Genomic DNA, 22,579 nt, shown 5'->3' with positions numbered 1-22,579 from the left:
GAAAGAATGTCTTAATATTTAGCTAAGTATAATCTGTTAAGCCCTACTTTAATTATTTTAGATTAGTGAGACCTGTTATATTTATAACAAATTAAATTTTAATAAGCTGGTTATCTAACAGACACTCGAGCTATTTTGTTACCCTTAGTTCTGAATTACTTATTGTCGCCTTATGTTTGTTGCTGGCTTGATAGCTCCTTCTCTCTTCTGATAAAATATAAATATATTGGTAACATTTTTATTTATTATATTTTGTTTAGCAGACAAGTTATTTAGGTTTTGAGCCCTTTATTTATTTTATTCCAAAAAGTAACTTAAGAATTCAAGGAACTTAATATTTAAAAAGTTTTCAAATCTTATTTGTGAAAAATGCTTACTAAAAACTATGTATAGATAAACTTACACATAAGAAATATTTGGTGTCAGAAAGGACAACTAGAGGCGTGGGCTGGAAAACGAACTTCTGCTTGCTTTTCATTTTATCATTCATATGTTGCTCCCTCCATAAACACTTGGACCGTTGCTCACCCACCCGCCTCCCTAGAAAAACCGACAGGTATTCAGAGAGAAACGACTTCCGCTAAAGGATTCGAAGAAGTCATTATATTACAGTGAGGTGGTATGAGTCAGACACCTTGGATAGAAAGGGAGAGGTAAAAGAAATGCTTTATGACCATTTTTTAAAAAAAAATTATTTGTCCCGCTTCGCGGTTTTTCTCTAACATGTTCAAGCTCGAACAAGCAAGCCAATCGCCGTGGTATACAGATGTCCTCGAAAGGATTGTACAAGAGAAAACCTTGCATTCAGTCAAGTGGTCGTTCAGTACAGCAAAGGATTTTCTCAGGTTGAAGTGTCAAGAGCTACAGTTGATCAAACTGAGACCATCCCCTTAAATAACACGGGAAATGTTTCAGAAGGTCGCATACATTCTATGTCTTCTATTTTCTAATGCATCCGTCTACACTGTTTAAGTTTGTGTATCTGTAGAAAGGATCCACTGATTTCCCGATTTACTGTATATTTATCTTTGTTTATTTAATGTTTGTAGGTTATGTTTCTTGTTCTGCTTTCTTCTTTTTTATCAGTGCAGGTAGTATCATTCCTTGTATGTACTGTGTGTGTGCATTTAAAGGATAGAATCGGGGAATTGTGCGCACATGTGTGTGTGTGTGTGTGTGGTATGCTGGAGAGAAAGGCTGTTGGATTATGTCAAGTTTTATGATCTTTACTGGCTGTGATACAACTCTAATATTTGTTGTAAATGTGTAACCATTTTACCCTCTGTTGTGAGACCTAAAAAGTCTGGGCGCTGTTTTCTTCCTCTCTTCCTTATTCCTATCGTCTACATTGTGACTACCTTTTAAATGATCCTCTATGGCATTCAGATAGATGGCGCTTTGTTGTTTTAGTGGTTATTCCTGCACCTGTTTTGTTCATGTAAATTAAGTTCACTGTCACCTGGACAAGTTGAACACTTGGATGAACACTTGGCGCCCTTCATCTCAAGGGCACATCAAGGTGTCCTAGTGTTGCCACTCACCTAAGCCCATGTTTATTCCTACATGCTGTCTAAAAAGTAGTCATTCCAGTAACAAGAACATAAATTGGTTAATATTACCAATACTGGAACTAAACTACTGGTTGAAACTAGTGGCACCAAATGAAGCAATCGAATTCCAAGGAAAGATCGAATGCAAGGGGTTAATATATTCACAGGGAAGCTTTTCGTTGTCAGGCTATGTCACGACTGTTTATTCCCCACCCATGGCTGTTGCTAGGGACTGCTCTATAAAATGCTATCAATGTCAAGTGAAGATCTGTCATCTATGGAAGCCAGAATGAGTCGAGTAGCCAGTGTTCTTGCACTTCTGCTGATACTCCAGGGTAAGACATCATCTTCATAACTGGAAAACATCCATTTCTTAATTCCCAGTTTTGTGACCCTCTATTACACATAATGACACAAGATATAATAATTTGTTACATGTTGTTTGTACCATTGTCGACACTTTTTTATTCTTTCCTGCTCTTCTTCTATCCTTTTTTTTTCTTCCAGACGTTTTCGATTAGCGACAGTTTTATATAATATTTTTGTTAAAAAATATCTACTTGACAAATATCTGGTGACAGACAGTCAAGTTCTTTTTTCAACGATGTTATGACCTTCTTCATTTAAAATGATTTAATGGTGACATTTAGTAAGTTTGCTGTTTAAATGAAGCTTAAGGTAGTGTAATCATGAAACTAAGTTTGAATCTCATTTTATTGTTTTGAGTTTACTTGTTTCTAAACGTTTTTTGTTTGTTTTGTAGAGATTATTCTTCTCTTGTTAGAACAAAGCAAAAGAGAAATAGAAATATAATAATACAGGAAAAGCGACGTGTAGCTGTGGGTTTGAAAATATTGTTAACTACAATGCGAGGTGTATCAGCTGTTTGACAAAAATTATAGTAGCAAGAAAAAAGGTGCAAATAATATGCAAACGGGTATCCGAAAGTTGGAAATAAACCCAGACTCTAAAACCTTAGTATCTACAACCTTAGTATCATTACATATGGAAATGAAATTGACCTTTTGAGGTTGTTTGAGGAGTGCGGTGTTGCAAACTGGACTTTTCTAGAACTAGCTTTTTTGAGGTTAGGTGGGATGCCTATTTCCATCACTCGTTGTCTTACTTTCGTCAACCCTCTGTGGAGTCAGCTAGGTCGTCTAAGCAAAGAAAACACTGCGCCACCCGGATACTGAACCGGCGCCTTTGTGTTAGAACGGTAGTGGATACGACACATTATCTGATCGCATTTCGCGGCAAGTGGCGCCACCATACTCAGTCGTCGCCCCGGGACCTTGGTCTCAACGTTTGCACAAACGCTTCCAGGTCCGCCGTCGTTTGTTTTAAGTTACCACATGGCAGCAAGTATGAAACAAAGTCTTGAAAAGAACTAGCAAAATCATTTTTTGAATAGGTATGTCTTCATAGCATTTTAAAAATTACAATGAGTATACAGTGGGAATTCCACAGCTTTGCGGGGCAGCATAGACTCATCCTCTCATCAAAAGTCTTACACGCTTCAACAAGGAGATTCACTCGAAAATGCTCCGAATATTCTTCTATAATTATTATCCTAATTCCACAATCTAAACAAATAAACAAACAAATCAACAAATACCGTGCATTCCTTGATGTATGCGTAATCGATTTCATTATGTGTCATGATGTAAGGTTTATGACAGACACACTAAGACGCCTTGCTTTATTTACCAAATGGAGCTTACACTTTAGAACCACCCACCTCATCGCTCGGATGTCGGGTATCTCGACTTTTTAAGTAGGATATGCAAACTGATATGGTGAGCACACTGTTCGGTGTTTCGCTTAGATATTTTTGTCCTAACGAGAACCATGACAAAATAATCCGATCCTCTTGATTGAATCTCCCTGTATTTTGGGCATGCTCTGAAAGGAGTGATAAAAGAAAGAGTGAAGGTGTTGAGTGGGTGTATATTCTGTCAGAAAATTAGGGATATACACTTGAAAAATATGAGTAACATTGCGACAGCCCAGAGACAATTTAATCTGGATGCCTTATTTTTCTGTAGAGTTTAGAAGGTTTTAAGCAAGAGTGTGGACAAGTAAGAGATAAGAAAACTAGAGAGGGAGAAGCCAGCAGAGAGTTGAGATTTGATATTCAGTTCCTGCTTTAACAAGCCGCCAGTAAGAAGTGCGCAGTGGTGCGAGATTTGCGAGGTTAAAGAACGAGACTTGACTCGTGTATGAGGTACTGGGGGCAGCCAGCGAGAAGAGAGAATAGAAATGGCCGACAGGATGCAAGATATTGATTAGATGATATATGTTTGATGTATTAATGCCATGGTAGTTTTATTTTTCTTAGTATGCAGGCTAGAGAGTAGCTCTCCAGACAGGCCAGTAACAGGGTGGGAATAGGGTAAAGGGGACAGGAAGTATCTACAATAACTTTGGACATATACGTACACCAACTATAGGTCAGTGGAGAACTACGGCGGACACTTCTTCAACTGACTCATCGGTGAGCGAATCTGAATCAACAACTTCTACAAGTACTGAAACTACTACTACTACTACAACTATGGCTTCAACTAGAACAACTACAACTGGAGCACCAGTCAATTCAGAAGCCGGGACTTCAGCTCAAGGATCAAGCAGTTCAGTAACCGTGGGTGTAAATGCAGCATCAAGCAGCTCAGCATCCGGGAATGACCCCCAAAGAACAAGCAGTTCAGTAACCGTGGGTGTAAGTGCAGCATCAGGCAGCTCAGCATCCGGGAGTGACCCCCAAGGAACAGGCAGTTCAGTAGCCGGGAGTGCAACTGAAGCATCAGGGAATTCAACTACAACGGAGTACTCCAGCAACAGTACAACAGGTAAGATAATATGATTTAATTTTAATGTTTGTATTTACTCTTCTAGCCGACAATATCTGCCGTTAAATACTTTAAAAATAAAAATCACTAGCGCTATTATCAGTGTCCCGGAATCAGGAAGAAGATTCATTGTTTGTGTTTTTATTTACTTAAAATGTCGTCAAATTTATACAAAAGTTTGGATTTTCTTTCTATCGTCTTTCTTTTCAGGATATAACATGGGTGAAGAAGTAAGGATCACCTGGCTTCCCATCAGCATCTTCATGTTGACAGCTCTTCTACTTGCTGGCTTCTAAAGTATACCTTCCTGTGGGCTGAGAGAAAAGTTCGTTCTGTTAACACAGACAAACATTTCTCTACATGAATGACTACTTTCAGTCGGCATTTCTCGTACAGGTCGACAATAAACGTGATTGCCAGACTAAAGATTGTGATTGCTGCCTGTCATCGTATTGTGACTGGATTCAATCTTTTTTACATAGTAACTTTTGAAACCCTTTAAATAGCTGAGAATAGTCACCATATACATGTGTATCAACGTATTATACACGTACACAAACGCACTAATTGCAGCTATTCCAATCTTTATCATTGTGTGCATACACACAAGAATGAGCGAAGAAATTTAATCACAAAAATGTAAGACATAAACGATAATTCTCTTGCTTTTAATTTTGTTAATTTGTCAAATCTGTTATTCTGTCTCTTTCTTTCTCTCTGGTATCTAAACACACAAGTGTAATATGAACTAAGACATAGTCTTAGGGATTGCGATACCTTAGAGAAAAAGAGTTTTGTTTTCCATGTCTTTTGAGGACCTGTCTGTTCTCAATATTATTACTTTCTCTTTTTTCAGCTCTGTACTTCTGCCTTCCAGATGATATCTTAGCTGTAATTGTCCATTGGAGTTTTACATATACTAGTCTAATTTTGTTGAAATAAATAAGTTGAATGGTTGTTAAATGATTTGTTTCTTACTCTTTCTTTGCTGTCAATCGACTGCTCTTCTTAATTGTGACAGGCCGAGGGCCTAGACAGTACAGTTCAGCTCCTCTTTGTTCGAGCAATTAAAGTGTGTTGACCTCTACTAACAACTTGAATAAAAAGAACATGACTTGAGCGTGTTTTTATTTCACCATTGTAGTCCTCAGAAAAGAATAATAGCCGAATCGCACGGATTTGGTGAGAATTCTTTGATCTTTATAATTACACAACATAACACCAACAAGGTGTCATACCAAAAATATTGATGCACACAGAGGACATTTCTGCATCATTCGTTCTAGTACCTACACATATCTGCACACAAGTATGCACACAAGTATGCAACTATTACTACATCACAGGTATCTTGATTTTTATGAAGTCTGTATGATATCCGGAGGAAAGAAAACACATTCAAGTTTTCAGTTTTATTCGTTTATCTTTATTATCATCGTTTTCAGAAACTGTCATCATCGCTGCCCTGTTTACCACTTCGCCTTTATCTTATTTTTGTCTATGATCAAAGATTGTTTTCAAGTCATTGTACCGCTCATCGTTTGGCACCAAGAGACAACAAAAGGTATCTCTCTGATTTGTGGACCAACCTAGACCAGTGCAGTGCACTCCATTCAACTTATGAAAACACGAGATGTGAATTTCAATCATAAAAACTACCCTTAAAAATTATCAGATTATCAGAGACAACTAAAGAGAGTCAAATGAGGAACGAAACACTTTAGAAGATCCCATCTTTGTCTCTGACCTCTCTATACTCACGACCTATCTTAGCCTCTGACCTCTCTATGCTCACGACCTATCTTAGCCTCTGACCTCTCTATGCTCACGACCTATCTTAGTTTCTGACCTCTCTATGCTCACGACCTATCTTAGTCTCTGACCTCTCTATGCTCACGACCTATCTTAGCCTCTGACCTCAGTATACTCACGACTTAAAGATATCAAAGGACAGCCCATCTGCTTTGGCAATACAACATCGTGCTTACCACATCTTTGGTACTCCTGGAGGATGGGCCAGGCTGGACACCTAGACGATTTTCAAGTGGTCCATACCTCTAAGAAAACTCCAGGTAAGTGTATGTCACGTGTGTCTACTAATTCCAAGTGTACTCTCACGACTGATGCTAGTCCTAGTGGCATCCTTTCTCTGGTCGTCTTCCCTATTACTGTCATGAAGGAAAAGGTGTGGTAATGCCGACACTCCTATGCCAGGTATTCGTACCTTTCAAGAGGTGAAGGTATTCAGAGTGTGATTGATGGGAGGGAGAGTCGTGGTGCACTGTTTGCTGTGGTCCCGAGCTCCAGCGGCTCAGTCACAGTAACAAAAGCTGTTGTGCCATTCAGCAAGAATCCTGCTCGACAGGGTGCTTCGTGTGAAAATAAACTCCTTGCAAGCTCGTGAGGTTTAAAAATTTGTTCAGCTTGCATTAGATGGGCGAGTTAAAATGTTTGGTTAATCCTCCACTGAATGGTGTTCATGCCTTACAAAACATTATATGAGGCATGAAATATTTTGCAGATTGTACTCGAGTGTCACATGAGAAATGCACTTGTTAGTCCCCATCGCTATTAACCTATTTCTTTATACCTTAATCTTTTATCCTCATCCACCTGTAAAAGTATTGAATGAATCAGCTACAAATATAAGACCCAGATTTTTTGGGCAGGAATAAATACACACGGCAACGGGCGGTTTCGAATCCACGTATCATCGGACTCATGCACCCATACTTTCTGTTGTTCTCTCTCTTTCTCTCTCTCTCTTGCGAGCATGCATACAAGTACATACACACTTGCACCCACACTCCTCATACACACACCCCTCTCTCTCACACACATACACACACACGCATATGCAGGCACACCCAAACACGCGCGCGCACACAGACGTTTGACACTAAAAAACAAAAAAAAATAAGGTCGATGCCGTTTTAACTGATGTTCAGAAAAAAACATAGAAATGGCTTTCTCCTACGTCAGAGACCTAACCACCGACACGTTTAAACGTGCTTTACACACACACACAGACACACAAACATCTTTGTTCCTCACACTGCCACTTATCTCGGTGGGGGAGGAGCAGCCGTCATTGTAAGAGCCGTGCCGATCCCCTCCACAATCATCAAAGGGATCAGGTAGCGCAGTCGACAGGTGGGCTCACTCGAGTGTATGATCAGTCCCAAGAGGATTGAGGAGGTTAACGTGCTCACCTCTGACCTCAGGCGTCACCGCGCTAACATCTCAGTTACCTGCTTCATCGCCTCCCACGGACACCACCGCCATCGCCGCCAACGTCAGCATACTTTAGTACAGTCATCTGCTTCTCGTGAGCTGAAGACTGAACTGACTGCTTTACTTGTGCTTACATTTAGTATTAGGTATTTTAAATTTCAGTCTCAACCTATCAACTGTGATTGTCTCTGTATTCCCGCACCAGCTGTTTGTCAAGTAAATCCGTGCAAGTATTTCACTATCATATTCCCGATATAAAATGAAATCTTATTTCGGCATTATTCTGTCTTCTTGACAATGAATGCAGATTGCAATTATTGGGAGCCTGGTGACCGATATTCCTTCCTACCCTCCTCCCTCCACTCACAAAACCAAAGACATGTCTGTTTGTGTTAGAAAATTCTGACCTTTTCCTTGGCTTCTCATTAACTGTTCCCCATATCATGCTCACATACTATCCACTATGTATAAATATTGTGTTTTACATACAGTATATATTAGCAGCAGAAATATCCACACACACCAAAACACACACACGTAAATTCACATTCACACACATACGAACATGCACGCACACAAACATACGTGAATCACTCACACGAAGATACACATGTAAAATGCCAAAAACAGATTGTTACACAGTCATACATACCCGTGCACTACCCGTGTGCCATGCCAATTATTTTTTCTTGAACCCAAAGATCACATTCCACCAACATGTTGCTTAACATGTTTACCTGATGACTGGGCTCGAAAATGTTTTTACAAATTAATACTTCTCAAACTTGAACTAGCCCTCCTCCAAAGACCAAGTATATGCCTTGAAAAGTCGACATCTGGAGGTTAGTTTGTAAAAAGTTTACAATCACAAATACCTTTGAAGTTTAGAGAGTACACAAGACCACTCTCAGTACAAGAGCCGAAAGCTTTGTTACACAGTGGTGTTCATACAACTCCATGACTTCAGACTGTTGTGGCTGTCACAAGATGGAAAAAAATCTGAGAAAATGCCTCTTATATCCATTTTTATACCTTTTATTTTGTAGTAAACACAGTCTGGTCATGCAAGGAGAACGTACTGAAACAGTCTTCTAACTGCCGTGCTTTCATTTTGTACAGTGGTTGTGTCCCTTCATGGTAATGACCATTTGAATTAAGTCCCCTTCATTAGTAGTGGCCACTTGAACATAGTCAACGATGCATATGATGATTAGCACCGGAACTAACCTGAGAACAGTAGACTAAGGCCACATATATCAGAACTTAACAAAGAAATAACAAACAGAAATAAAAGCGAGACTAGCTAGTGTCGATGACAAGGGCGAGGAGGGTGAGGAGATGGCTGAGCTGTTGGAGGGGCATGAAGGCTGCTCTGTAATATCATGGTTGTTAGTTACTGTTGTTAGTAATTATTGCTCTTGTGTTCTGGAGGTCTGTCATGTTCATAGTACATAGTGTAGTGATCTTCTTATTCCTGCTACAGGTAAAGATGTTTTTAGACATTCTTGCTTTTACTGTTTATGTACTTTCGAACTTTTTAATTTGTGCCTTTGTGTGTGTGCGCGCGAGCATGCATCATTTCTTGTGTGTGTGTGTGTGTGTGTGTGTGAGAGAGAGAGAGAGAGAGGAGACAGAGAGAGTCGAAAATTGATATTGTACTAGTAGTTGTTTTGAATATCGCATTTTAATTTTGTTGTTTTTGTTGTCGTTTTTGTGATTATTTTGCAGCGTCTATATGAAGTACAATACTCTCTGGTCCATACCATTTAGTTAATAACTAATGATATTTATCTATCATAATACAGACTACGCTTGTGATATTTTGCTTATTTTCAAGATAGACAATTCCTGCTTCTCCTGGAAGTGGTTGTGAGTAGAGTACCTCACGGGCTGGTGAGTTGATGTGTTGTTATATTATTGTGTCTGATAATGTTGTAGAATATGTTGTACCTTTCAGGAATGGGTAAATTTTGGGTAGACAATTATCCAAAACACAGTAGGTAATTCAGACCCATTGTTACTCGCACAAGGAATCTTCAGGTGTGTATGGAGGATGTAAAAATGTTCTGTCACGTGATCTCGTCCCGCCCTGTCCCAAGTAACTTACCTGGGTTGTGACTGTGTTTTGTTTGATTATTCCTGTTGCTATGGAGTCGATAATAAATAGCCAGGACTTGAACAGAACTGTGCTAGAGGCCCACAGACCGTGGATCAGTCAGTATCTCAGCACATCTTTAGCCTCAACTAATATGCTGTAAAACATGAAAGCACTTTTTGCAGTTTATCTTCTTGGATTACTACTTATCAGTCCAGGTCAGACTTTAACATTACAAGAATTCGAACTTTACATTAGAATCTCAAGAAATTTTCTCAAAGGTGATACAAAGGAGCTAATGTGTGTGAACTATTTATAAAAAAAACCAAACATTTTATTTACTAATATAAAACAATTTATACGCCAATCTTATAAATTTTTATAAATTATTATTTCGTAAATTTTCTCATCTATTTAAAGATACTTCCTTTCTAAGAGGTTTGTTTCAATTTCTGTTTTTAGTTTCAATTTTTTTTTTTTGTCGCAGCGCTTCTTATCTTAAAATCAACAAAATCGATTTATTTATGTGTGTATTGGTTAATGGAAATAACTTCATCTTTTTAATGTATAAAAATGTTGTATTCATGAGGTTGTATTTTAAACACGTGAAGTCTGTTGTTTTCTAAAAAAAATTTATACTTTTCATGGGAAAATGCTTCTAATGCATCTAATATTTTAACCCAATGTTATTTGTACAGTAAATTCAGTTACTGACGAGACTCCAATGTCTGGAGATGTCACAGCAGACATGTCATCTCTTGCGCCTGAAGACACTTCGTTTCCAGTAACTGAAGACACGTCGCCCATAACAACCACACGGTCACCTACGACACGGGTAGTCACATCGCTTTCCACATCCACCAAACCACGTGATAATACAACAGGAATAATAAGAATATGGATTACTAAGACACAAGCAAATACCACACAAACTAATGTATCAAACACCACGATATCTGTAGATACGAGATCAACAACAGCAAAAACAAGCACCATAGCTTATGTATCTACCAATATCAGCACCAGCACCAGAACCAGCACAACCCTAGCGAGCACCACCGTAGCACTACAAACGAACATCACAGGAACTACAATAAATACCACAATACCATCCATAATAACCAAGAACACCACAGCCCAGGGTGAGATCATCACCAAAACTACAGCAAACACCACAATACCCTCCGTAATAACCAGCAATACAACAGCCCAGGGTGAGATCATCACCAAAACTACAGCAAACAGCACGATAACCGCTCTGGTTACTAAAGACGCCACAACAGCTCCAGGAATCACCACAGTATCTACACCATCCAACACCACAACACTTCTAGAGGTCAGGAACACAACAAGTGCCATAACTTACACAATAAAATCTGACGTAGACAGAACCACACAAGTTCTAGTTGGCAGCCCTACATCACCTCCCATCATGCCTTCCACGTCCTCCATCACAGCCAACACCTCGGCCTCTCTAGCGACCAACGGTTCAAACAAAGGAGTGACACGAATAACCAAGGAATCAGTAGCCATCACCACATCGCCCCTTGTGACAGATACAGAGAGACACAGCACACTGACTGCCTTGTCCTTATTCAGCAACAGTACAACAACAGCAACAACACAGCAAGTAATGGACACTGAAACTGTCCTCAACAACAGTGCAACAACAACAACGGAACAGTCGGTAACGGACAGCACAACTTCAGTCAGCAGCAGTACAACGATGACGACATTAAGCAGAACTTCGACTCAGCAAGACCAAGTCAAGCCGGTGGTCGGTATGTTTGCCTTTTTCCTGTTTTGTCACTCTTCTTGTCTTTCCCAAAGAAAACGTCCTGGGATCTCCCTCTTCCTGTGGTATTTAGTGATGGCTGGTGTGTGTCTTGCCTCTCACTAGGTCTGTATATGAGGTTTAAAACTTTAACCTTTTCTCTGTTGTCACGAACACATCCGAGGCGCGTGGCTCATGTCACGCTAAGGTCTCTGTCAACTATTATTAACATTTAATATTGCAGTATACAACAATCAAAAGTACCACAATTCGTATCACTAGCAAATTTGTTTCAGTTTTATAATTCTTAAATATTATAAATAAGTGTGTGTGTGTGTGTGTGTGTGTGTGTGTGTGTGTGTGTGTGTGTGTGTGTGTGTGTGTGTGTGTGTGTGTGTGTGTGTGCGCGCGCGCAATTACTGCAATTTAGAATGGTAACACCAAATAAATTAAAGAGCTGTGCTGTCTTTCTGTGTAGGTGTGTGTATAAAAGCGAACAAAAATTTGAGAAGACTTTTAGCGAAATATGTGTGAACTGACGCGTGCTAATATTTCTGTTTCATCGATAAATAAAATAGAAATAAATAAATAAATGAAATTAATTAACTCTAATGGCACATAAAACACAACCAGTATTTAAATGTTTTAATCAGTTATACCCGTATTTCCATTTTGTTGTCTCCATTTCATATTTTTGTTGTAGTTCCACGCTATTTCCCCAGTTACAACACCGCAGCAATGCATTCAGGATGGTCACGTGTCACCGTTGCCATGTTGATGATCTTCAAGGCTGTCATATAGGACGTAAGAATTTTGTTTTTTATTTTAATTAATAATGTTCAGTAGGTCATGGGTTTGTGTCGGGGTAGGCGAGGGTTTAAAACTCACTTCGTATGTATGTAGCCTTGACATTGCCTCCTCTATCTTGATGAATGTTCTGGACATTTGCTCTTTAGGTAGAGAAGGTCGCACACGACAACCGCCGATGGCAACCACATACCCGATGCTGTTCCTCCAGACAGGAAAAAAAGTTTTGTAATTGAAAACACGTCACCTCGTGTGTCGGCTGTGATCGGTTTCTTCAGATACATTTGATGTTTATAAAGACCGAATGACCTTCCAAAATTAAATTTTAAAAATAATAAATTATTATCATTATTATCATACACATATGCACACACAATTCAGCTATATGTAATGATTCTTCTATTCTATGTATACAGAAATTCGCACTAATACACATTTGCATTGACGAAATTTAGTCCTACCTGCGTGTTACAAATTTTATTTTCATCAAATTACAATCTGTTCATCTCGGTTGTTTCCTCTTTTCTATGGCAATTGACTGATTTGAACACAATATGAATCAGGATACAATTTTCAGATTTGCGATATTCGAGGCTTTCCACTTTTAAATGTTTCGATGTGTATACGTACCTACTATGTCTAATACTTTATCGACGAGTTACTTGACAGTAACGAAAATAAAAGTTAAATATGTTTGTGTCTTTTGCTTTGTTATTTAGGTTTTGGTTGCAATATCCTTCTTGAAACCTTACTTGTTGTTTACTCAAATGAAGAACGTTCTGAACTACTTTCAGAGATAATATATAATGTCTTTTCTCAAATAAATGATTGCCCTCAGATTCAAATGACAAATTATATTTACAACAATGTACTGTATTGACAAGTACAGATTTGACTGGTTTTTTTTTTCGCTTATTCAAAACATTTTATTTATTTATTTTGTTGTTTATTTATTTAATGCGATTTTGAAACTAGCTCGCATCGACTTCAAGATTGCCATGTTTTGTTATCGTGTTGTTATGACCCTCCCCCAATCTGTCTGTCTGACCAGCCCCGGGGGTCAGTTAGCTAACCCCACGCCGGACTTTCTTTATTCATAAACATTCGGAATTCACTCTTTCTCCTTGTCCATCCTCATTATATGGAATGACCTGCCTCCGTCTCTCCACATACATGAGTCAGTACATGGCCTCCGATCTGGACTTAAAACATTTGTCTTTCGGAAATACGGACTATAACTTGTCCACCAAGTGTTCTTGCATTGCTAACCGGTGCACATTCGTTTATGTCAGTTGTGCTTTCTTCTACTCCATTGCGAAGTCTGCATCATCTTGTGAAGCGCATCCGAAAATGTGCTATACAAATCCTGTTGTAGTAGTAGTAGTAGTTGTTGTTGTTGTTGTTGCTGTTGTTGTTGTTGCTGTTGTTGTTGTTACTACTACTACTACTTTTATTAAGCATTCCTGTGATAGGCATTTCTGAAAATGCTTTGTACCACGATTTTTTATATTTTTGAAATGTCCACCATTTGATAATAAGTTGACAGTAAAGTTGCACTCCTCTTGGTTCACCATGTTACTGGCTCCTTGTTCTCTATGTATTTGCATTAAGCATGTGTTTCATATGTTAAGTCGTTTGTGTTGATAATAATTGTAAAACTAGTATCAGGTTTAAAAGAGGATATCTGTTATTTTGTGTCTACGTTTTCTGTACAGTCTTACGTGGTACGTCTTACGTACATTACCTGAATCCGAACAATGTGGTTAGTGCACAACTCTCTGAGGAAAGATGCTATCCTTCTGATATATATATAAGTTAGTTTTTACTGTACAGCACAATGTGAAAACGCGCTTCAAAAATCGTTTATTACTGTTTTGAGGACGACGACGACAATGATGATGATGACCACGACGATGATCATAGCGACAAATGAAAAGCAAAAACTTTATAATGATAAAACAACAACTTCTTGTCATTGTAAGACACTAAGTTTTTAATTATAATTATTAGCATTAACAGAAACAGCAAATTGTTTTAGTGTATAAACGTGTTAATTAAATCATCAAGCGTATAACTTGGCCACAGAGGGACTGATGGTGTATATCAGTCTATAAATTATTTCTGGATGCACAGTAGACTGATAAACATCTTTGTAAGAATCATCCAAAAGGCGGTGGGTTTTTTCCAATAGCCCAAGACGCCTTGCGACAAAGGAAGAAGGAGTGTATTGGTATTCCGTGCTCGAACCTTCCTGGTTCCAGAAAATTTAGGAAACTCCTTAGAAATTTATTTAAGTCAAAACTTGTATACGTTGTAATAGTATGTAGTGGTGTACCTATCGTGTCTAAAACAACTAAAATAGTTCCGTGGTGGAACTCAAACATTTGTATTGATGCAGCAATGTCTCGAACATGATTCACATTAGCAGTTGCCGAGAAGTTGTGAAGCAGTTACCACAGTTAAATAAAGCAGCAGAGAGGTTCCTGCACATGACCATGTTTGTGAGTAATTATGTATTTAAATGTGTGTGGTTGTTTATGACAATATATGTGCCTCTCGTGTGCTCTAGCCCTCGAACCATTACATTCGAATTTATTCATTATGTTTATAAAATGATAACAATTAAACACAGATATGATACGCTTTTCAATGTGTCAGTGTCAATAATGAGACAAATGTGTTTAAAAATAGACAATCACAACATTCAATAAAGTGAAATATAAATAATTAAATGTAGTACATAAAAGTCAGGATGCGGTGACACTTATAACTTTGTTATCTTCTTATCAAGAAGAAATAAAAACAGAGGCTAAAATTCATCAAGTTTGAAAATAAAATAGTAATTATTCTTTGTGATTAGCAGACTAAACAATGTTGAACTACAAACAAAAATAGAGTGCCACGAAGAAAGATGTTCATTTCTACTGTCATTCACACAACTAATTACACTCAAGCCCTCGACTGTTGTAATTACGAGCCTAAATAAAGAACGATGATAAGCAGGACTGTCATTCCCACAACAATACTAATACAGATACGGAAGCAGACTTGGTCCAGAGTAGCAGCCACGTCCCTCCAACTCATCATTTCTTGATCAGCTTCCCTTGATGCTGTTCTCCTGGACAGAGACTTATCTCCCTTTGAGTTGCTGACATCTTGTGTGGAAAATCTTGTAAGGTGCTTGTCAGCTGCTCTCGAATTGTCCTGGCAGTCTTCTATATAAACATTGTCACACTTGATGTCCTCTGCCCTCTTTCTGCCTAGTCTAGTCCCTTCTCTTGTCAACTTGCGTAGAAAGAGGACAAGTGTTGTTGTCTTGGACCCAACCAAACCTTCAAGAGAGTGGCAGCAGAGAATACATGCCGAGACCACCACTGCTACCCCTGTTGTCATGCTGAAAGAGAGAGGGAAACATTGAAAGGGTGGTATAAACGACATAAAATACATTATTAAACAATAAATTATTCATTTGTGTTAGTAAAAATAACAGTCCACAACTAGACAGTAGTATTGTTGTATTGACTGAAGGTATTCCCAGGAAATCCAGATAATGAACTTAGACGTGCAGCAGACTTCTGTACTGTACTAGTTTGTAAGTTTTACCTCAGTGCAGTAATGTAAATCATTAGATAGGAGATGTTCAGTGAAGAACTCGGCACGACATCCATTAGCACTGTCATGTGGACACCAGTAGTGAGCAGCAGCCCCATTATAAACGACATCTTCTCCCCGGACTCGGCTGGAAGGATGAACACCATGGACGCCAGCAACGCCAGTATAACATTGGGGACGATGAGAGTCAGGGTGTGAAACACTCTTCTCCTCTGACACCGGCCAAAACGACAGACAGGAAAGAGAATAAGTCTTAAAACATTAAAACACACACACACACACACACACACACACACACACACACACACACACACACACACACACACACACACACACACACACACACACACACACACACACACACACACACACACACACACACACACACACACACACACACACACACACACACACAGAGGAACAGAGCATGAGAGCCAGAAATGTACAGAGCAAAACACTCACTTGCACTTTAAAGCTAACTTCGAAAGAGGAAAAAGTCTCGTTGTTAAAAATTATTTCTTTCACTGCTGGACTGAGAGACTGAAGTATCCATTCTGCGCTTTCAATGGACATGTCGTCCTGTGCAGCTTGTCCCTCACTAAACTGTACCTGCCATGAGAGAAAAGGTGAGACCGTTTCTATTTACCATCATGTGAAGTGTTTACTTTATTTGCGAGCTGTGAATTGCGATACAAATAGTTGAACAAACTTTCAGACAGATAAATGTTTAATCAGCGTATAATAGTCTGTAAGCAGAGTTGCCACAGGTACACACCAGGTAAACCACAGAACACAATTTCAACAGATATGTCGTGAATAAACAGCTTATTTATTATCCAAATATGTCTAAGACTTTATTTTTCCTCAAGATTCTGTAAAACGTAGTGTCCATGATTCTTATTTAAACTTATTGCATATAAAGTGATCCTTAGCCACCTAAAAGGTCTTTACGTAAGCCAAATGTGACTGTATATAAAATAAAATTGTAATTGTAAATGTTTGATATACTAAAGGCTGCTAAAGGTGATCCCAAACAAGAAATAGCGGACGGCCATAACAAAAATTCTTCTGTACTTATTTGTACTAATCTTGACCATGATACATATCTATCTTTTAGAACAGCTGTTAAGACCACGTTTTTATCCGACTATGTCGCAATTATAGACTAACTCTAGTCAAATATAAAATTCTACTAAATTGGTTAAAGTTTCCACAAAAAATGTTGTGTTTTACACGTCCTTTGTGATTTCTTTATTTCGATACCTATGTACATGGAGAGCTTTAAAGTATACCCACCTCTGACTTAGTAGCTGTCCACATGTTTACTCGGAAAGTGCACTGCTGGGAGTCAAAGGGAAAGTAGGTGATGTCCATAGGACACAATGTTTTCCACACATCTTGATAAACCCACGTCACGTGACCGGTAGCCCTCGCGATGACCTTCCCTGCGTCACCAGGGGAGATAACCCAAGAACCAGATACAGAGTTTACGACTTCTGTAAACTGTAGAAAAATTAATAATCAAAATTAATCCATCACATTTAATGATTGGTGATCTTAAAATCTTTAATACGTGTATGTATTTTAATATATAATTGCGGTTTGGTAGAATAATGTGCCATCGTGTATACATGCGCGCGCACGCACACACACACACATGCAGACATACACATATGTTGGTTAATGGGTGAATAAATAGAAATAAAGTTTGTATATAACCATTAAACCTTTCTACCTTCCACTTATTTAGTAAATGTCTCGTTTATTCTGTTTCTCTCATGATTATTACAATCATGTAGACTAGGAGCCGTAACCGTACCACGTACCATACGTATGCGTGTGATGTATTTAATATGATATATATTTATATAGATGTATTGCATGGAGGTAAATATTGAAACTTCTTTCACAGTTGTGAATATCTTACCGGCAGCCATATCTTACTAGTGGGAAGTTCTGTAGACTGTAGACCTCCATACTCATCGGGATCCCACTGCAGGAATTCGTCAATCCACTTGAATGACATGTAGGAGTTCTGAGCCATACTCTGGGACATTTCGTCAATCTACACAAACATAAGTTCCTCCATTGGCTAAAGCAGTTCTCTCTGTTTGTTTTATGCTGTGTGAGTGTGTCTTGTATGCAAAGTGTCAGTATGCCAGAGGAAGAAAGACCTGGTCTAAGCAATGAGCATTCTTTGTGCTAAGGTCATGAAGGATTTCAACAAAGGTTTACCCGACAATATTTTGTTTTTACAGTCTTTCTCTTACATATTCTAATCACATAACAGTAACAGTCCTTACAGAGTTATTTCGACCGACGAGTCTACAACTTTATTTTCTCTTATACTCGCTCCCTCAGAAACTTCATTTGAAAGTCACACACTTGATTGTATCAGATTAAGTGGGGTGTTTATACACAGTTTGTAATATTTCCAATATTTTTGTGTACCAGGATATCGTCAAAAGACTCTGTGCTTATCCAATACAAGGGAGAGAACTATAGTCACCCTTGAACTGTGTTTCATGGATTATTTCCCTTTGCTTCACTTTACCGTAAGTTACCGCTGTAACTTAAAATCGTGTATAGGGCATTCAATTCAAGCAACTTCCTATTACGTTCTCCACATACATGAACGAAGACTGTCAGACAAAAAAAAACAAAACAAAAAAAAAAAACAAAAAAAAAACAAACAAAAAACAACAGAAAAGTGTGAAACTTTACTAAAGATGTGAGTTTTCTTCACGTAGGAATTTCTTTTTTTCGGGATAAGGGTGTGAGATAAGGGGAAGTGTTCGTGGCAGTGTTTACAAAGTAATTGTTCAATGTCAAATTAACATCAGATTGAAAGGATCTCCACCCATACATATAACAGTCCCCTCCCTAGTCACCTGATCTTCGCTGAATGCTTTCAACCAGAGTCCCTTCCCCTGAAGACCTGCTTTGTGTTTAGTTTATACTTCTTTTCGTTTATATACTTGGCGTTTGCGTTCGAACCAAACTGTTTAATGCCTTGTGGTAAGATAACGTTTTTTTAAACACCTATCTTTATGAATTACCTAGCTTTCTATTTATACAAATTCATCTGGCAAAAGGCAATTCGGACAAACGAACAAGGGATCGCAGGACAGCCTTCGTTACAAAAGTCAGATTGTAAGGGTACAGAGTGCAAGCTATCACTATAAAGTATAGTTACTTAGACACCCTGCACCATTATGTGTTTGATGTCCTAATTTGTATCAGTTGACAACTTTCTAAATGAACAATCAATCAACTATTACAAACTTACCTCGTATATGCTCATTATATATAAGGTTACTGAAACGTTGATTGTTGATGTGACATCCAACACTGGTCTGACTGTCGGGCTGTAGTTGGACAGCAAATCTCTCTCCAGACGGTAGATGTGAGTCTCTTGCCATCTTCCACCAACGAGCACGTGACACGTGGAGAGAAACAAGTACCTCAGCCACATTGGAATTTGACCTTTCAACTTCTGGCAGCGGGGTCCACAAGAAGCCGATAGGACACCAAGATGTCATCCAGTGGACCAGCCTCCGATGTTTCAGACACACTACTGATTCACTGCAGCCTCTCTTTTTTAATCCGCTTGTGATCCTCATTGATTTCATGATGGATTGTCTGCTACAAAATGTTTAAAGAACACTTAACTCGGATTGAAATATTTAGTGCCAGACCAGAAAACTTTTTCATGTTTGCACTTAGTGTTTGTAAACCACTTCATGAAGGTACGACCCTGCACATCATCCAGAGAGTGTTTCCATGACTACCTAATGTAACTGCTTGTGGTGAGATATATCCCAATAGGCAATGCCACATCAGTGTAGATGTGTTTGAGGGCGTGTATTTTTGTATCAGTACAAACATGCTTGTATTTGTGTATGCTGCGTGTGTGCACAAATGTGTTTGCACCAGGAGGAACCAAGCCAGCAGACGGCATGACAACTCGTGAGAGCATCTGATGAAACTCACTCAGTCGACTGTACAGTCGTCCTCATCATTATTTAGATAACACTTAAGGTCAGTCGAAGTTTTTAGCAGTGTCACACTCAAATTTTTGACTGTGCGGCTGGTGTTTGCGGAAAACCTGAGTAAAGTGGCTAAACCATGGAAATGCTTTGGTTACTGGTGTCACAACCTTTGTCTTATTAAAGAGGGAAAGTAGAGCACCATGGTTTTAATAAATACTAAACATATATACTATATACATGGCATAGCCTTGAACCAAAATATTAAGCTTAAAAGTTCGTGCAAGGAGTGATGCTCAGAATGCAGATAACTTTATGAAACACATTTCATTGGAAAAACACAAGTTATGCAATGTCTGAAGCAAAAGTTTCATATAAATTTTGTAGAAAGAAAATGGGTGAGCAAAGCATCCAAGAATTGTTTCTAAATATGAGCACCATCTATGTGGAGTAGAAACTTTCACGTGTACACTTATTCGTCTCAGACATGCACTCAATGCAATGCCTGTGTATGTGTGCGTGGATACTGAATCCTAGTCATCACCATAAACATGTAATGAAATGTAAATTGTAAAGATTTTATCAAGAATTGAAAAACTACCACTGACTTGTCATTTTCTCTTTCTCATCGACATAAAAGAGAGCAAAATGAAAGGCCGTAAAGTCTTTTACTTTTTGTTTATCTAGGACACTGTGTTCAGTCAACAATGGCAATCTGACAACCCATCGGTTGAACTAAATTTCTCCAGCAATATTTATTTTTCCCCTACATTTTCACACAGGTGTCAAAACCCGTGAGGGGTGGAGGGAGTTTAAACTCACCACGAATATGTTTTCATGAAATTCTTGCTTACTGAAAGCAGTCTCTACACAAGTATCAAATTATCAAGGTAAATAAATATAAGTTAAAAAATGTTGAAATACATTTTCTAGACATAGGTCACTTGAGTGGTGCTTCAAACTTTTCAAAATAAGTAGCAATAATTTTATTTATGAGTCCAATAATAATGACAATTGCACACTCCACTTTTCGGTTGCTAGCCGTGTTTTCTGTTCATTTTGTGATTGTTATGTCCTAATGCCAAATAATGTACAAGCTACTTAGTGAAGCGATTCTTAGTGAGGTCAATGTAAGAGATGTGAGTCAATGTCTGGGTGGACTCGTCAATCTGAGGAGAAAATAACAGGATGTTATTACACATTGTCTTATGCAAGTGTACAAGTCTGTAGCAACCACTTGTTGCCAAATACAGTCATGCTGACATTTATGTAAATGTATAATGATAGTCTAAGAACAATGAAAAAAATCCCTCATTCAATGAATAATTCTAAATGTTTTTGTTTTAAATATGTACGAAATCCATGTATAATCACTGAAAGAGAATGGCATTGGCATGTAGAAGGTACATTGCTTGCTATTGTGTGAATATGGACTAAACTTAGTATTATAAAACTGCCATAAAATGCAAAGTACAAAGAAGTTATGAAGCATTTTAAAAACTTACACTACTTTGCTATTTTTCTTCTTCTCTCAGACATGAAAGAAACCGAAATGTTTGTCATGGCGCTCTTTGGTTTTGATCGAGGACACCGAGCTTATTTAGCTATGGAAGGGACTGGTGCTAAAATATATCCCTCGGCTACAGTTAATTTTTTGGCAGTATTTTTATGACATTTTGCTATACTACATATCGGCGCAGGTTGTGTGAGATCTTGATAACACGGGGTGTACCCTGAATAGAATGCGAACACACCCTGCATGTGCTGATATAACGTGCTTTGCTGAGTCACAATCTGCACACAAGTGGGGAAATAAATAAGCAAAACATATTACTGAACACTTGTTCAAATACCTAAAACAGACATAGAAGAAATGAGTGGTTCTCTTAGGTATCTAACACTAACCCTCTCTCTGGAAGAACAAATATGATTTAGTTATGAAACTTTACAACTAACTTTACTAACAACAAGTACTAACACTATACTTGATGTCATGACAACAATGTGCATTTGACTTATTTTCTTAAAACAATCATAACATAGTCTCATGTCTAGTAGCAACGAGTGCTGCTTTACCCCTGAGGTAGTAATTAAAGAGCAGTGGCAAATGTGTCTTTGATGTTTTCCTTTTACCCAGCGGCTTTAAAACGACAGCTGCAGCTGCAGCTGCAGCAAACTAAAAGTAGAAAATGTATTTAAATTATGTACTTACATCATTGATGCTTAGCATAACAACATTTACAGCTATTGTTGTTGTGGTGCTGGCATCCAGAACTGACTGACTGCAGAGTTGTAGTCGGTCAGCAAGTCTGTCTGTAGACGGTAATAGTCAGTCTCTGTCCTGTCAAAGGCGCGCTCGTGTTGTTGAAGGCAAACACCAGACACACCAACCACACAACACTGCCACCTTTTGACCCCAGGTATGGCAATCTTGAGGACACCAACATGACTGCCAAAACTTCAAGTTGACTCTGTTGACAGGTGGTGACAGTTCTTACAATGGCATTGAATGGTCTTCTGGCCGTCTGCTCTTTTATATTCATGCTATCAGAGTGATTTCCGTGCGGGACCCTACAGCACATTCATTGCTTTCTCTTAGCGGTTGTCGGTGAGGTCTTACAATTGTGTAATAAAAAAGACTTTGCAAGTTCAATAAATTCAACTAG

At 38.5% G+C, this 22,579-nt stretch overlaps 3 protein-coding genes across 3 annotated transcripts; 2 read left to right on the top strand and 1 right to left on the bottom strand.

Moving 5' to 3' along the window:
• The first annotated feature begins 1,738 nt into the window (after window positions 1–1,738).
• LOC112572660 (uncharacterized protein DDB_G0271670-like) lies at window positions 1,739–5,521 on the top strand. The gene is made up of 3 exons (XM_025252435.1): window positions 1,739–1,885; window positions 4,004–4,402; window positions 4,613–5,521. The coding sequence occupies exons 1-3, from the start codon at window positions 1,795–1,797 to the stop codon at window positions 4,696–4,698; spliced, it is 576 nt and encodes a 191-aa protein (XP_025108220.1). The 5' UTR covers window positions 1,739–1,794; the 3' UTR covers window positions 4,699–5,521.
• A 4,313-nt stretch (window positions 5,522–9,834) lies between these two features.
• LOC112572143 (mucin-5AC-like) lies at window positions 9,835–14,872 on the top strand. Its single transcript, XM_025251696.1, has 4 exons — window positions 9,835–9,949; window positions 10,430–11,512; window positions 12,209–12,309; window positions 12,462–14,872. The coding sequence occupies exons 1-3, from the start codon at window positions 9,898–9,900 to the stop codon at window positions 12,304–12,306; spliced, it is 1,233 nt and encodes a 410-aa protein (XP_025107481.1). The 5' UTR covers window positions 9,835–9,897; the 3' UTR covers window positions 12,307–12,309; window positions 12,462–14,872.
• A 1,021-nt stretch (window positions 14,873–15,893) lies between these two features.
• Window positions 15,894–19,485, bottom strand: LOC112572640 (acetylcholine receptor subunit alpha-like). The gene is made up of 5 exons (XM_025252407.1): window positions 19,214–19,485; window positions 17,852–17,989; window positions 17,221–17,427; window positions 16,387–16,533; window positions 15,894–16,136 (listed from the first exon to the last, which is right to left on the bottom strand). Exons 1-5 carry the CDS (start codon window positions 19,397–19,399, stop codon window positions 15,912–15,914), a joined length of 903 nt encoding a protein of 300 aa, XP_025108192.1. The 5' UTR covers window positions 19,400–19,485; the 3' UTR covers window positions 15,894–15,911.
• Window positions 19,486–22,579: the final 3,094 nt, after the last annotated feature.

The sequence above is a fragment of the Pomacea canaliculata genome, linkage group LG9 (genome assembly GCF_003073045.1).
Source record: "Pomacea canaliculata isolate SZHN2017 linkage group LG9, ASM307304v1, whole genome shotgun sequence".
NCBI lineage: Eukaryota > Metazoa > Mollusca > Gastropoda > Architaenioglossa > Ampullariidae > Pomacea > Pomacea canaliculata.
This window is presented reverse-complemented; position numbering and strand designations above follow the sequence as displayed.